At 44.8% G+C, this 15427-nt stretch overlaps 1 protein-coding gene across 6 annotated transcripts in view; it reads left to right on the top strand.

Annotated features, from left to right (window-relative positions):
- Positions 1-15427, top strand: part of LOC129841100 (lipopolysaccharide-responsive and beige-like anchor protein) — a 340220-nt gene that overhangs the window by 58194 nt on the left and 266599 nt on the right. For all 6 annotated transcript variants that reach the window (XM_055909205.1, XM_055909200.1, XM_055909204.1 and 3 more), the window contains exons 6-13: positions 1308-1429; positions 2633-2759; positions 9099-9218; positions 10365-10511; positions 10809-11006; positions 13833-13966; positions 14454-14562; positions 15024-15176. In XM_055909205.1, coding sequence (XP_055765180.1) covers positions 1308-1429; positions 2633-2759; positions 9099-9218; positions 10365-10511; positions 10809-11006; positions 13833-13966; positions 14454-14562; positions 15024-15176 — 1110 coding nt within the window. The remainder of the gene's footprint in view (positions 1-1307; positions 1430-2632; positions 2760-9098; positions 9219-10364; positions 10512-10808; positions 11007-13832; positions 13967-14453; positions 14563-15023; positions 15177-15427) is intronic.

The following is a 15427-nucleotide window of genomic DNA, read 5'->3' as shown; positions in this document are numbered from 1 at the left end:
TTCATTCTAATGCTCCTAGCCGTCTTCCCTCTGTTCTCCTTCTCCTCCCTTCATTCTAATGCTCCTAGCCGTCTTCCCTCTGTTCTTCTCATCCCTTCATTCTAATGCTCCTAGCCGTCTTCCCTCTGTTCTCCTTCTCATCCCTTCATTCTAATGCTCCTAGCCGTCTTCCCTCTGTTCTTCTCATCCCTTCATTCTAATGCTCCTAGCCGTCTTCCCTTTGTTCTCCTTCTCATCCCTTCATTCTAATGCTCCTAGCCGTCTTCCCTCTGTTCTCCTTCTCATCCCTTCATTCTAATGCTCCTAGCCGTCTTCCCTTTGTTCTCCTTCTCATCCCTTCATTCTAATGCTCCTAGCCGTCTCCGAACTCATTCTCACCCCTTCCTTCTCATAGCATCAATCCCTAAGCTGCTTTTTCCAATACCTTTTTTATCTATCCAGCCATTCAGCCAGCCCGCCAGCCATGTGATTTAGTGAGTGAAAGAATACCATATAAGTCCCCTGGGAATGTTCCGTTATTCCCCTCTCTTTATTCCCCTCTCTTTATTCCCCTCTCTTTCTCTTAAAATAGAGCAGTGTTCTAGAACACTTCCTGGTGTCAATGGGTTTAAAAGTGAAGACTTAGCTTCACTAACTCAGTTAAGCTGCTCTTGCTGAAGTCTTCAAGGCAATGAAGGATGAAAACTGAGACGTAGTCTCAGCTATGATCTCATATCTTAGGCCAAGTCGGCTAGGTTTTCATGAAGGACGACATCATAGCCTGTTTGCTAAGTTTTAACTGTGTATCTCCGTCTAGGACCTTTACCCGTCACTATTTTCTCAATGAGTCTCACCTGAATGCTGTCTACACCTGTATGTGGCCGTGGTACATTTGACTCTACAGTACCTGGGCTAGATAGCTAACTATAGAGATAATCATGTCTGCTCCAATTTTGTCTTACAATGTGAGTGTTCCAGAAAGCTATTGTATGTGGAGAGAGAGAGTGAGTGTGTGTGTGTGCACTGTATGTCTCTGTGTACCCTTCCATTGCCATGGTGACAGTGCCCTTTGGTGAGGGTGAGCTCAGGGCCGCCCTAAGAGGGTATGTGATTGGTGTGTGTGCAGCGGAGACTGAGCACTAAGCACACGCCTTCCCCTTGCTGTGAATCTGGCTAATGAGGCAGGAAGCCCTCTGGATAGACACACACACACGCATGAACAACCATCACTTCCTTGGACCCACTGTAGTCTAGGTCACACTACTCACAATGCTATTTTTAAAACATTGTTTCTCGGCTCATTGAGCTAACCGTTTGTCTCCTCACAGGCTATAGCTCTGCCCCCTATAGCCAAATGGCCGTACCAGAGTGGATTCACCTTCCACACGTGGCTCCGCATGGATCCAATCAACAACATCAATGTTGACAAGGACAAGCCTTACCTGTACTGGTGAGTTCCATACACCAGGCGTCCATGTTGGAGATCAACTCCACTGCACTCGGCGACTGCAGACAGACTAGCTATCACCTTGCATCCTAAATGGCGAATCATTGTGATTTGTCAGTCTGTAGCCACCGACTAATGTCGTCAGTCTCATACACCCACGCTAACACTGACACAACTTACTGCTGCTTGATTTGTTCTCTTTCTCTATGCAAATGGCGTCTCTACTCATATCCTGACTTGAGATACCCATGCATACATTTTGTATGGATAATCCGATATTATTCAGGTGTATTCAAATAGAATTTGGCTCACACCGTAGTTCCCTTTGTGTGTTTGTGTATACTGTATTTGCTCGCTAAGGAAAGCTATTTGATTTTTTCCCTTGTTCATCAAAATTGTAGGATGAAGTCATCCCCAAATAGTAAAAAAAAAACTGACATCAGAGAGAGGCTTAATACACACACACACACACACACACACACACACACACACACACACACACACACACACACACACACACACACACACACACACATTACCAGATGAAGTAGGCATACTGATGCAATGCCTCTCTCTCTTTCCATTTACCTCTCTCTCATCCTTCTCTCTCTCTCACCCTTCTTTCTCTCTCCTCTCCTCTCTCTCTCCTCTCTCCCCCTTACTCTTTCCTCTCTCCATTCCTCCCTCCCTCCCTCTCTCAGGGACACTAAATCAGGGCCTCACTCGTTCCTATTTTCAGCCGATAATTAATTTCTGTCAAAAAATCTAATTGATGTGCCGGGATTTGGTGGGCCTTCTGTTTGGTGGGCCTTCTGAAAATGATAACCAACCACACACAGCCAGCCAGCTAGAGGCAGAAAATTCTGTAGTAAAACTACTTCAGACTCTGCCCTTTTAAAAAGAGATTAGTTCACTAAATCACACGGCGACCGCCGGGGCCCCTGCTCGCTCAGAACAGACACCCACAAATGGGAATTTGTTGTGAAGTTGACAAATGATTGAGGCTTTCGCCATCTCTGTCTCTCCTCCGTTTTCAAAGTGTTTTTTAAATGTGTATGTTTGAATGATTTATTGGCAGGTTGACTTGTCTCAACCCCCGTCTGCCCTTGAGTGTTAGGCTGTGTTAAAGTGAGCCGTCACGCTCACTAACTGAATTGTGTTTTTTCCTTCTCTTTTTTTGTCTTTTTCTTCCCTCTCTTCCTGTAGTTTTCGCACCAACAAAGGTCTGGGATACTCTGCACACTTTGTGGCCGGCTGTTTGATTGTGACCTCGTTAAAGTCCAAGGGGAAGGGATTCCAGCACTGTGTGAAATATGACTTCAAACCACAGAAGGTAGACAGACGGCGAGGCCGGCCGACAGACAGATACTGTCCTGTGGGAGAGACACACACAAACCTAGCACTCATAAAACATAGAAACACGTGCTAAGTAGGACACACAAACATGTTCTCTTTCTCATAGGACACACAGAGAACAAATTGTACGCAGGCATAGTACACATACACTGCCCTCTCGTCTAGGCCCTTTGGGAGGAAGCATAGTCATCTGGTCCTTCCTCTGGGGCCCAGTAATGTCAGAGCAGAACAGTGAAAATATGATAGCAGGAACGAGAGAGAGGGATGATGTAATGGGACACGACACACAGCCAGACCATAGCACCCAGTCAAGCCCAACAGCATCTGTGAGATCCATGGTGCCCCTGGCCAATTAAAACTCCCCTTGTTATCCCCAGGAGTGGAACAATGCTACTCTACTTCCTCCTCAGACTCAGAACCTCATTCTATCTTTAGGCCTCTGTATTCCACGGTCGGTCTTATCTCCCAAGCTGTCTGCCTGGTAACTCTAATAACCTATTTCACTGGATTCTTCCAATGTCTGACAGAAATCTGAGCAGCCGATGTAGGTGGGATTGTAGCCCATGGGGTTTAGGAGCTGATCGTGCGATGTCCCATGTCTCATAAGGGTAACTCTGTGAAGGCAGCTAGGAATGAGGCTAAATTAAGGCTGGCCAATGCTTTTATGGGTCGTTTGCCGTCTGCTGCTGCCAATGTGAATCTCATGATAACATAGCCTATTATTCATTGTATCTTGTTAGTAACTTCATTACCATTGTTGTTAATTAAATTACAATTTAAAACATAACAACAACAACAAAAATGTGTGAAACTGGTGAGGTGTTTAGGGTGTTAGGTCCATAGAAATCTAATCTCATTCTAGTGCTGTGGTTAAGTTGTTGTTATTTCAGTGGTACATGGTCACCATGGTGGTTAAGTTGTTGTTTCAGTGGTACATGGTGACCATGGTGGTTAAGTTGTTGTTTCAGTGGTACATGGTGACCATGGTGGTTAAGTTGTTGTTGTTTCAGTGTTACATGGTGACCATGGTGGTTAAGTTGTTGTTTCAGTGGTACATGGTGACCATGGTGGTTAAGTTGTTGTTTCAGTGGTACATGGTCACCATGGTGGTTAAGTTGTTGTTGTTTCAGTGGTACATGGTCACCATGGTGGTTAAGTTGTTGTTGTTTCAGTGGTACATGGTCACCATGGTGGTTAAGTTGTTGTTTCAGTGGTACATGGTGACCATGGTGGTTAAGTTGTTGTTGTTTCAGTGGTACATGGTCACCATGGTGGTTAAGTTGTTGTTTCAGTGGTACATGGTGACCATGGTAGTTACGTTGTTGTTTCAGTGGTACATGGTGACCATGGTGGTTAAGTTGTTGTTGTTTCAGTGGTACATGGTCACCATGGTGGTTAAGTTGTTGTTTCAGTGGTACATGGTGACCATGGTGGTTAAGTTGTTGTTTCAGTGGTACATGGTGACCATGGTGGTTAAGTTGTTGTTGTTTCAGTGGTACATGGTCACCATGGTGGTTAAGTAGTTGTTATTTCAGTGGTACATGGTGACCATGGTAGTTACGTTGTTGTTTCAGTGGTACATGGTGACCATGGTGGTTAAGTTGTTGTTGTTTCAGTGGTACATGGTCACCATGGTGGTTAAGTTGTTGTTTCAGTGGTACATGGTGACCATGGTGGTTAAGTTGTTGTTTCAGTGGTACATGGTGGCCATGGTGGTTAAGTTGTTGTTTCAGTGGTACATGGTGACCATGGTGGTTAAGTTGTTGTTGTTTCAGTGGTACATGGTGACCATGGTGGTTAAGTTGTTGTTTCAGTGTTACATGGTCACCATGGTGGTTACGTTGTTGTTTCAGTGGAACATGGTGACCATGGTGGTTAAGTAGTTGTTGTTTTAGTGGTACATGGTGACCATGGTAGTTAAGTTGTTGTTTCAGTGGTACATGGTCACCATGGTAGTTACGTTGTTGTTGTTTCAGTGGTACATGGTCACCATGGTGGTTGTTGTTTCAGTGGTACATGGTGACCATGGTGGTTAAGTTGTTGTTGTTTCAGTGGTACATGGTGACCATGGTGGTTAAGTTGTTGTTGTTTCAGTGGTACATGGTGACCATGGTAGTTAAGTTGTTGTTTCAGTGGTACATGGTCACCATGGTGGTTAAGTTGTTGTTGTTTCAGTGGTACATGGTGACCATGGTGGTTAAGTTGTTGTTGTTTCAGTGGTACATGGTGACCATGGTGGTTAAGTTGTTGTTTCAGTGGTACATGGTGACCATGGTGGTTAAGTTGTTGTTGTTTCAGTGTTACATGGTGACCATGGTGGTTAAGTTGTTGTTGTTTCAGTGGTACATGGTGACCATGGTGGTTAAGTTGTTGTTTCAGTGGTACATGGTGACCATGGTGGTTAAGTTGTTGTTGTTTCAGTGGTACATGGTGACCATGGTGGTTAAGTTGTTGTTTCAGTGGTACATGGTCACCATGGTGGTTAAGTTGTTGTTGTTTCAGTGGTACATGGTCACCATGGTGGTTAAGTTGTTGTTGTTTCAGTGGTACATGGTGACCATGGTGGTTAAGTTGTTGTTTCAGTGGTACATGGTCACCATGGTGGTTAAGTTGTTGTTGTTTCAGTGGTACATGGTGACCATGGTTGTTAAGTAGTTGTTGTTTCAGTGGTACATGGTGACCATGGTGGTTAAGTTGTTGTTATTTCAGTGGTACATGGTGACCATGGTAGTTAAGTTGTTGTTTCAGTGGTACATGGTCACCATGGTGGTTAAGTTGTTGTTGTTTCAGTGGTACATGGTGACCATGGTGGTTAAGTTGTTGTTTCAGTGGTACATGGTGACCATGGTGGTTAAGTTGTTGTTGTTTCAGTGGTACATGGTGACCATGGTGGTTAAGTTGTTGTTTCAGTGGTACATGGTCACCATGGTGGTTAAGTTGTTGTTGTTTCAGTGGTACATGGTGACCATGGTGGTTAAGTTGTTGTTTCAGTGGTACATGGTGACCATGGTGGTTAAGTTGTTGTTGTTTCAGTGGTACATGGTGACCATGGGGGTTAAGTTGTTGTTGTTTCAGTGGTACATGGTGACCATGGTGGTTAAGTTGTTGTTGTTTCAGTGGTACATGGTGACCATGGGGGTTAAGTTGTTGTTGTTTCAGTGGTACATGGTCACCATGGTGGTTAAGTTGTTGTTTCAGTGGTACATTGTCACCATGGTGGTTAAGTTGTTGTTGTTTCAGTGGTACATGGTGACCATGGTGGTTAAGTTGTTGTTGTTTCAGTGGTACATGGTGACCATGGGGGTTAAGTTGTTGTTATTTCAGTGGTACATGGTGACCATGGTGGTTAAGTTGTTGTTTCAGTGGTACATTGTCACCATGGTGGTTAAGTTGTTGTTGTTTCAGTGGTACATGGTCACCATGGTGGTTAAGTTGTTGTTGTTTCAGTGGTACATGGTGACCATGGGGGTTAAGTTGTTGTTGTTTCAGTGGTACATGGTCACCATGGTGGTTAAGTTGTTGTTTCAGTGGTACATTGTCACCATGGTGGTTAAGTTGTTGTTGTTTCAGTGGTACATGGTCACCATGGTGGTTAAGTTGTTGTTGTTTCAGTGGTACATGGTGACCATGGGGGTTAAGTTGTTGTTATTTCAGTGGTACATGGTGACCATGGCAGTTAAGTTGTTGTTTCAGTGGTACATGGTCACCATGGTGGTTAAGTTGTTGTTGTTTCAGTGGTACATGGTCACCATGGTGGTTAAGTTGTTGTTTCAGTGGTACATGGTGACCATGGTGGTTAAGTTGTTGTTGTTTCAGTGGTACATGGTGACCATGGTGGTTAAGTTGTTGTTTCAGTGGTACATGGTGACCATGGTGGTTAAGTTGTTGTTGTTTCAGTGGTACATGGTGACCATGGTTGTTAAGTAGTTGTTGTTTCAGTGGTACATGGTCACCATGGTGGTTAAGTTGTTGTTATTTCAGTGGTACATGGTGACCATGGTAGTTACGTTGTTGTTTCAGTGGTACATGGTGACCATGGTAGTTAAGTTGTTGTTTCAGTGGTACATGGTCACCATGGTGGTTAAGTTGTTGTTGTTTCAGTGGTACATGGTGACCATGGTGGTTAAGTTGTTGTTTCAGTGGTACATGGTGACCATGGTGGTTAAGTTGTTGTTGTTTCAGTGGTACATGGTGACCATGGTGGTTAAGTTGTTGTTGTTTCAGTGGTACATTGTCACCATTGTGGTTAAGTTGTTGTTGTTTCAGTGGTACATGGTGACCATGGCAGTTAAGTTGTTGTTTCAGTGGTACATGGTCACCATGGTGGTTAAGTTGTTGTTATTTCAGTGGTACATGGTGACCATGGTAGTTAAGTTGCTGTTTCAGTGGTACATGGTGACCATGGTAGTTAAGTTGTTGTTGTTTCAGTGGTACATGGTGACCATGGTGGTGAAGTTGTTGTTGTTTCAGTGGTACATGGTCACCATGGTGGTTAAGTTGTTGTTTCAGTGGTACATGGTGACCATGGTGGTTAAGTTGTTGTTGTTTCAGTGGTACATGGTCACCATGGTGGTTAAGTTGTTGTTGTTTCAGTGTTACATGGTGACCATGGTGGTTAAGTTGTTGTTTCAGTGGTACATGGTGACCATGGTGGTTAAGTTGTTGTTTCAGTGGTACATGGTCACCATGGTGGTTAAGTTGTTGTTTCAGTGGTACATGGTCACCATGGTGGTTAAGTTGTTGTTGTTTCAGTGGTACATGGTGACCATGGTGGTTAAGTTGTTGTTGTTTCAGTGGTACATGGTGACCATGGTGGTTAAGTTGTTGTTTCAGTGGTACATGGTCACCATGGTGGTTAAGTTGTTGTTGTTTCAGTGGTACATGGTGACCATGGTGGTTAAGTTGTTGTTGTTTCAGTGGTACATGGTGACCATGGTAGTTACGTTGTTGTTGTTTCAGTGGTACATGGTGACCATGGTAGTTAAGTTGTTGTTTCAGTGGTACATGGTCACCATGGCGGTTAAGTTGTTGTTGTTTCAGTGGTACATGGTGACCATGGTGGTTAAGTTGTTGTTTCAGTGGTACATGGTGACCATGGTGGTTAAGTTGTTGTTTCAGTGGTACATGGTGACCATGGTGGTTAAGTTGTTGTTATTTCAGTGGTACATGGTGACCATGGCAGTTAAGTTGTTGTTTCAGTGGTACATGGTGACCATGGTGGTTAAGTTGTTGTTTCAGTGGTACATGGTGACCATGGTAGTTAAGTTGTTGTTGTTGTTTCAGTGGTACATGGTGACCGTGGTGGTTAAGTTGTTGTTTCAGTGGTACATGGTGATCATGGTGGTTACGTTGTTGTGTCAGTGGTACATGGTGACCATGGTAGTTAAGTTGTTGTGTCAGTGGTACATGGTGACCGTGGTGGTTAAGTTGTTGTTTCAGTGGTACATGGTGACCATGGTGGTTAAGTTGTTGTTTCAGTGGTACATGGTGACCGTGGTGGTTAAGTTGTTGTTTCAGTGGTACATGGTGACCATGGTAGTTAAGTTGTTGTTATTTCAGTGGTACATGGTCACCGTGGTGGTTAAGTTGTTGTGTCAGTGGTACATGGTGACCATGGTGGTTACGTTGTTGTGTCAGTGGTACATGGTCACCATGGTGGTTAAGTTGTTGTTTCAGTGGTACATGGTGACCATGGTGGTTAAGTTGTTGTTATTTCAGTGGTACATGGTCACCATGGTGGTTAAGTTGTTGTTTCAGTGGTACATGGTGACCATGGTGGTTAAGTTGTTGTTGTTTCAGTGGTACATGGTGACCATGGTGGTTAAGTTGTTGTTGTTTCAGTGGTACATGGTGACCATGGTGGTTAAGTTGTTGTGTCAGTGGTACATGGTGACCATGGTGGTTAAGTTGTTGTTTCAGTGGTACATGGTGACCATGGTGGTTACGTTGTTGTGTCAGTGGTACATGGTCACCATGGTAGTTAAGTTGTTGTTGTTGTTTCAGTGGTACATGGTGACCATGGTGGTTAAGTTGTTGTTTCAGTGGTACATGGTGACCATGGTTGTTAAGTAGTTGTTGTTTCAGTGGTACATGGTGACCATGGTGGTTCTTGTTTCAGTGGTACATGGTGACCATGGTGGTTGTTGTTTCAGTGGTACATGGTGACCATGGTGGTTAAGTTGTTGTTTCAGTGGTACATGGTGACCATGGTTGTTAAGTAGTTGTTGTTTCAGTGGTACATGGTGACCATGGTGGTTGTTGTTTCAGTGGTACATGGTGACCATGGTGGTTAAGTTGTTGTGTGTTGTTGTTTCAGTGGTACATGGTGACCATCGTTCACGTCTACAACCGCTGGAAGAACAGTGAGATCAGCTGCTACGTCAATGGAGAGCTCGCCTCCTACGGAGAAATCACCTGGTTCGTCAACACCAGCGACGTAAGTAGCAATCGATCCAGACTATACTGATCATCGTTGTTATAATGCTATTCCTGTAGTAACCACAAACCTCTACTCTCACACAACCATTCCTACCCATCTATGCTGTGTAATGCAATATAGCTGAACCTAGAAGTTGTGCTAGTGGTTATTATGCATGTGTATAACCAAAAGTATATTTTGATGCCAATTATCAATCAAAACATTTCTCTGAAGTCATCAATCAATCAACAAGAAAGCCTTGAAGCTGTCCATCCAGAACTCTTCAATTTGAACCATTGTGCTTTGCATAAACAGTTTCCACACAAAGACGTATGGTATATGTTGTGATTGATATACCACGGAGAACCATTGTTACTGCAGTACAGGTTGTTGGAAGAGGACAGCACCTCCCCACAGGCCCCACTCCTTCTGATTGATTGATATAATCACTGTCTCAGCTGACTGAAGGCTCAGGGGTGAAACCTCTCTCTTTATCTCTCTGCCTCTCTTTATCTCTCTGCCTCTCTTTATCTCTCGGCCTCTCTTTATCTCTCTGCCTCTCTCTCTCTGCCTCTCTCTCTCTCTGCCTCTCTCTCTCTCTGCCTCTCTCTCTCTCTGCCTCTCTCTCTCTCTGCCTCTCTCTCTCTCTGCCTCTCTCTCTCTCTCTCTCTCTGCCTCTCTCTCTCTCTCTCTCTCTCTCTGCCTCTCTCTCTCTCTCTCTCTGCCCCTCTCTCTCTGCCTCTCTCGATCTCCTCACATGGATGGAACTGGGTCTGTAACAGGGGAGAATGCTTTTTCTCTCTGTCTCTCGTGCGGATGACAAGATTCTCACGTCAGTTTTAGCCAAATTAAGATGCTTTTCTAACGCAATCCTCTTGGCGTGACAGTGTCATAGAGGGCCTCGATACCCTACAGTAGACATGGCTGATTGAGATAGCTCTCCCTCCTTGATAACAATGCTAAGCTCATCCCCTGCCTATTTACACATGCTCTAGTAAACATACAGAAGGGAACGGATGAATAGAAATGTATGTTATCTGTATGCCGATGGTGTGTCGATTTACACTCATTCATGCTGTTTGAGTTGTCATAGTAATCTTTATTAATGCTTGTTCAATTCTCCTTCCCTGTTTCCTTCCTTGTTTCCTCCCTTCCTCCCTTCAGACTTTCGACAAGTGTTTCCTGGGTTCGTCAGAGACGGCGGACGCCAACCGTGTGTTCTGTGGTCAGATGGGGGCGGTGTATCTGTTTGGCGAGGCCCTCAGTGCAGCCCAGATCCTGGCCATCTACCAGCTGGGGCCTGGTTACAAGGTAGGTAGAGGCAAAGCCCAGTCATCATGCATTATTCAGTAGTCCCACTGTTCCTAAACGCCCTGACATTTGGATACCCCATAGATCAAACAAGGAAGGTCTGCACTCATCAATTTGATGTGAAACATTAATGATTGTGGATCTTTCTCCTTTCTCCTATCATGAATTATTTCAAGATACACTACAGACTATCACTAGTAGTGTGTAAGGTTTAAACCCAACAGAAAAATTTAAATGAAAGTCACACTCAAGTCTCCTTCCTGTTAATTGATTTGACGTCTCTGCCGTGTCTCTCAGGGCACGTTCAAGTACAAGGCTGAGAGTGACCTCCTGTTTGCTGAGCACCACAAGACCCTACTGTACGACGGCAAGCTGTCCTCCTGCATCTCCTTCTCCTACAACCCCCGCGCCACCGACGCTCAGCTGTGCCTGGAGTCCTCCCCCAAGGACAACGCCTCCATCTTCGTCCACTCGCCACACGCACTCATGCTGCAGGTACGGACACACACACACACACACACACACACACACACACACACACACACACACACACACACACACACACACACACACACACACACACACAGACATAAACGTGCGCAAACTCACACAAGAACACACACTCACACATAGAAATTTGGTTTTGGCAGTGCTACTGCACCAACATGTAAACCATCTACGCTAGACATCTAGTCAATGTTGAAAAAAGTTATCAATCCACCCTGACTAATGGCACTTCTGCAGGTTATTCTTATCCCCTACTCAGGTGCCTCAGCCACTTGTTATACACACACACACACACACACACACACACACACACACACACACACACACACACACACACACACACACACACACACACACACACACACACACACACACACACACACACCTTCATACAGATAATGAAGCACCTCCATCGGGTTTTGAATGTTATATTGTTTTTGTGCATCTCTGAGTGACGTTCTATCGATTCCCTGTGTCATTTCATGATTTCATTGCCATTATTGCCATTCAAGCAGGCAGAAATCCGTCTCGTATGACGTAGCACCGTGATAAAGTCTCTCACTACACTGGAAGTTAATAGGAATACGACTTTTAGATCGCGAAAATGTCTATCGTACAGGTCAGATTTCAATACTGGCCGATGTCGTAATTCGGGAGGATGTCTTCTCTCCAATGAGCCATTGATCATATTTCTGTGATATTCCTACCTCTAGAATTGTGTCATTTAATGGAGGGTCTTGCACATTTTTCCCATTTGCCTGCATCTTTAGTCCAGAGTGCATTGCATGGTGCCGTTGTCATAGAGATTAGAGAAAGGAGATAGGAATCCAACGACAGTCTGCTGGTTGGGAACGTATCCAACTCCTTGCCCCAGAAACGCCCAGAATGCACCGCGCCACCCATTGATGTAGCATGGGCAGCGTTTCCCCAACTCCTCAAAAGTATATATGCCGGTGCGAATTTCAGACTCCACTCTGTGAGGCACATATACATAGACTTTAAATCACTGGCCACTTTAATAATGGAACACTAGTCACTTTAATAATGTTTACATATTTTGCATTCCCCATCTGTTATGAATATACTGTATTCTATCCTGTTCTACTGTATCTTAGTCTATGCCGCTCTGCCATTGCTCATCCAAATATTTATATATTCTTAATTCCATTCCTTTACTGTAGATTTGTGTGTATTGTTTTTGAAATGGTTAGATATTACTGCACTGTTGGAGCTAGAAACACAAGCATTTCCCTACACCCGAAATAACATCTGCTGAACACGTGTATGTGACCAATAGAATCTGATTTGACATCGATCTGCAGGTTGAACATAGTGAGGTTGTAGTCGCCTACATTGATAGTGCAGTTTGTGTAGGGGATTTTACAGCTAACTAGCTACTTCACGTGATGATTTTGCATTTGGTATTATTGTGTGTAGCTACGACTGCTAGCTAGCTATCCAGCCAGCCCATAGAGAGCATTGCATTGTGGATTTTGTAGTAAACTTGAGCTACAACAGACTTCCACAACGATTTTCCATGTTGCTACCAACCTTATTATAACGCTAAAAGGAAACATTTGTTCACAAAAAATATTGTTCTCACATAGTCGTGTTATTTAATACTGTAAATGAAGGGAATGAGTGTTTTTGGGTGGATTGTTCCTTTAAGATAGAGGTGAGAATGAACCACACTGCACCTGGCTGGCTAGAATTAGATCTGCCTACCCGTCGTTTCTATATTGAACCAAGGTGGTGCTTCCTGAGTTTTCTTTAAGCACTTTATTATATTATGCAATATTTTATTTGACCTTGTAGTTACTGAGGATGATGAGTTCATTTATTTATGAGGTAAAGTAAATTGGCACGTTCTGGTGGCTACGTGTTACCATGTAAGTTCTAGGTAGCAACAACTAGATGACAAGTACTGTAATGAAAGTGCTTCAGAAATGTATTTCTCTCCAACTCTCATTCAAAGCCATGTTTTTGACTTTCTTTATCGCAGAAGGTCGTCTGCGCGCCTGATTAAATGCACATTAGGACGACCTTGGCAGCACACGCGCACACACACACAGCTGTTCTTTTTATTGAATTACTTTGAATTCTCCTATTGTCTCTCTCACTGTAATTGAGTTTTGTCTCTGAGCCTCACAGTGCGTTTAGTCAACGCGTGAGCTCCTTTGTCTTTCTGAGGCAGCTCGGCCTGTACGTTTGTACACGCACGCACACACACAGATCCCTTCGCCTATTGTTAGCACATTGTCTGTCTTCCATACATGGACTTGTGTCTGTAGATTGGTGTCCTCTACGTATGTGTTCACAATGACTATTGGCTTGTTTAGTTGGTAGACAGAACCGTAAACGCATGAGGAAAATGGCCTTGCTCATAATAGCACATTTAGCTACTGTGGGATCTGAGAGGAAGAAACGTCGAAAATATTCTATCCACAGAACTCATTTAGCAAAACCCTCATCAGGGTAAACAGACTAGACACCTGAGCCATGTTGCCTCAGAGACTAACTCATCGTCACGGTAACACGCCCGCCACTCAGCCCGTCACCGTTAGCGACAGGTGTAATAGTGCTGTAAAGGAGACAGATGTTCAGAGGCGTTATACTGTGTTTTCAACACCACACCAGATGTACAAGGGAGAAATGTGTCTCCACCTGAGACGAAAGCAGACTGACAAGACCCAGCCTTTGTCTACAGTCCATAGGGTTCTGATAGGCTTCTGGTTCTACCGTATTTCTCCCTTCAAAAGTAGTGCACTCTATTTATACCCCTGATCCTTGTGTATGTATTCCTCCCTTCTTCAGGATGTGAAGGCTGTGGTGACCCACTCGGTCCAGAGTGCCATCCACTCCATCGGGGGAGTGCAGGTCCTCTTCCCCCTGTTTGCACAGCTGGATCACCTCCAGCACACCAGCGATGAACTGGACACTTCTGTCTGGTAGGGGACTACTGTCTTTTGATTCATCGATTGATTGACTTTATTCAATTCTTTTAAAATACTGTACACATCTGTGCCTAGCCATGTGGGAGAAAAGTGCATTGTGTTGGTGGGGCTGTGTTTGAACTTGCCCCGCAGTCTAGAGTATTTTGCTTTCACTAAGTAGAAGTTGTGTTGTTAATTCAACGGATTCAACCATGCATGACGGCAGCGCAAATGGCATGCATAATGTTGTCTTGTCCCACTCACTAACCCTGGATACCAGTTGTGAATATTAGTGCCCTTAGTCCTTGAGTAATGTTCTCAGTCATGGCTTTGTGGCTTTGGTCTGCCCTCAAGGGGAAGGTGTTGCATAGATTGTGTTCTCACAGCAGAATGGTAGAATGGTGACACCCTCATTATCTTAGACAATAGCTATAGGATATACCCTGTAAGGGGCAAGTCTTACTCAGCAGCTAACCACTCTCTCGCTCTCTCTCCCCCCCAGTTGCACTTTGCTGTCCTTTGTGATGGAGCTGCTGAAGAACTCTGTGGCTATGCAAGAGCAGGTCCTGGCCTGCAAGGGCTTCCTGGTCATCGGTTACACCCTGGAGAAGGTGAGAGACGTGATGCACACAACACCCCCCTCGCCAGAGACACATTCACACTCTGCCATCTTCCTCTCGTCTGTCCTAATTGCTGTTCTGTGCTGAAATTGAAAGGTGGATAATATGATTTCCCAGCACTCTGTCCATTACATCAGAGAGGAGCAGATATTGAGCTGTCTGTCCTTCAGCCTCAGTGCTGTGCCCTCCAAGTCCATACTGCATTTGTCTGTTCTGAGACCAGTGCTAAACGCCCCTACATCTGGTAGCTTGTTGATTGTGTCCGCGTGTGTGTGGTCAGGTATATAGGTTACTCTAAAAGTCTATTTACATCTAAGTCCCTAATTGCTTTTCCTCTCCTTAGCTGCATTTAGAGGTTACAGCTGACAGTGGGCTTGTTAGACACAGAGTTAACCTGATTCCCCTTTCTCTCTGTGGGTGTCCTCTGCTCCCACTCCTCCCTCCCTCTGTAGTCTTCCAAGGTGCATGTGACTCGGCCCGTGCTGGACATCGTGCTGGCCTTCGCCCGTTACCTCAGCAACCTGCAGAACGGCGTCCTGCTGCTCAAGCAGCTGTGTGACCACATCCTGTTCAACCCTGCCATCTGGATCCATGCCCCTGCCAAGGTAAGAGAGGTACTGGCACAGGAACACACATGTGCAGGCAGGTAGACACATGCACGGTGACACACACATGCACGGTGACACACAGTCAAGGACACAGTTGTGCAAGCAGGTTGGCACACACACACATGCACGGACACATGTGACGTGTAGACAGGCACACACACCCACCCACCTCTGTCCATCCCACCATCATCCTTTCATACTCTAGTCCTTGTATCTCTCCTCCCGTACATGAGAGCGACAGCCCAGCG

Source organism: Salvelinus fontinalis, chromosome 42, assembly GCF_029448725.1.
Source record: "Salvelinus fontinalis isolate EN_2023a chromosome 42, ASM2944872v1, whole genome shotgun sequence".
Lineage (NCBI taxonomy): Eukaryota > Metazoa > Chordata > Actinopteri > Salmoniformes > Salmonidae > Salvelinus > Salvelinus fontinalis.
This window is presented reverse-complemented; position numbering and strand designations above follow the sequence as displayed.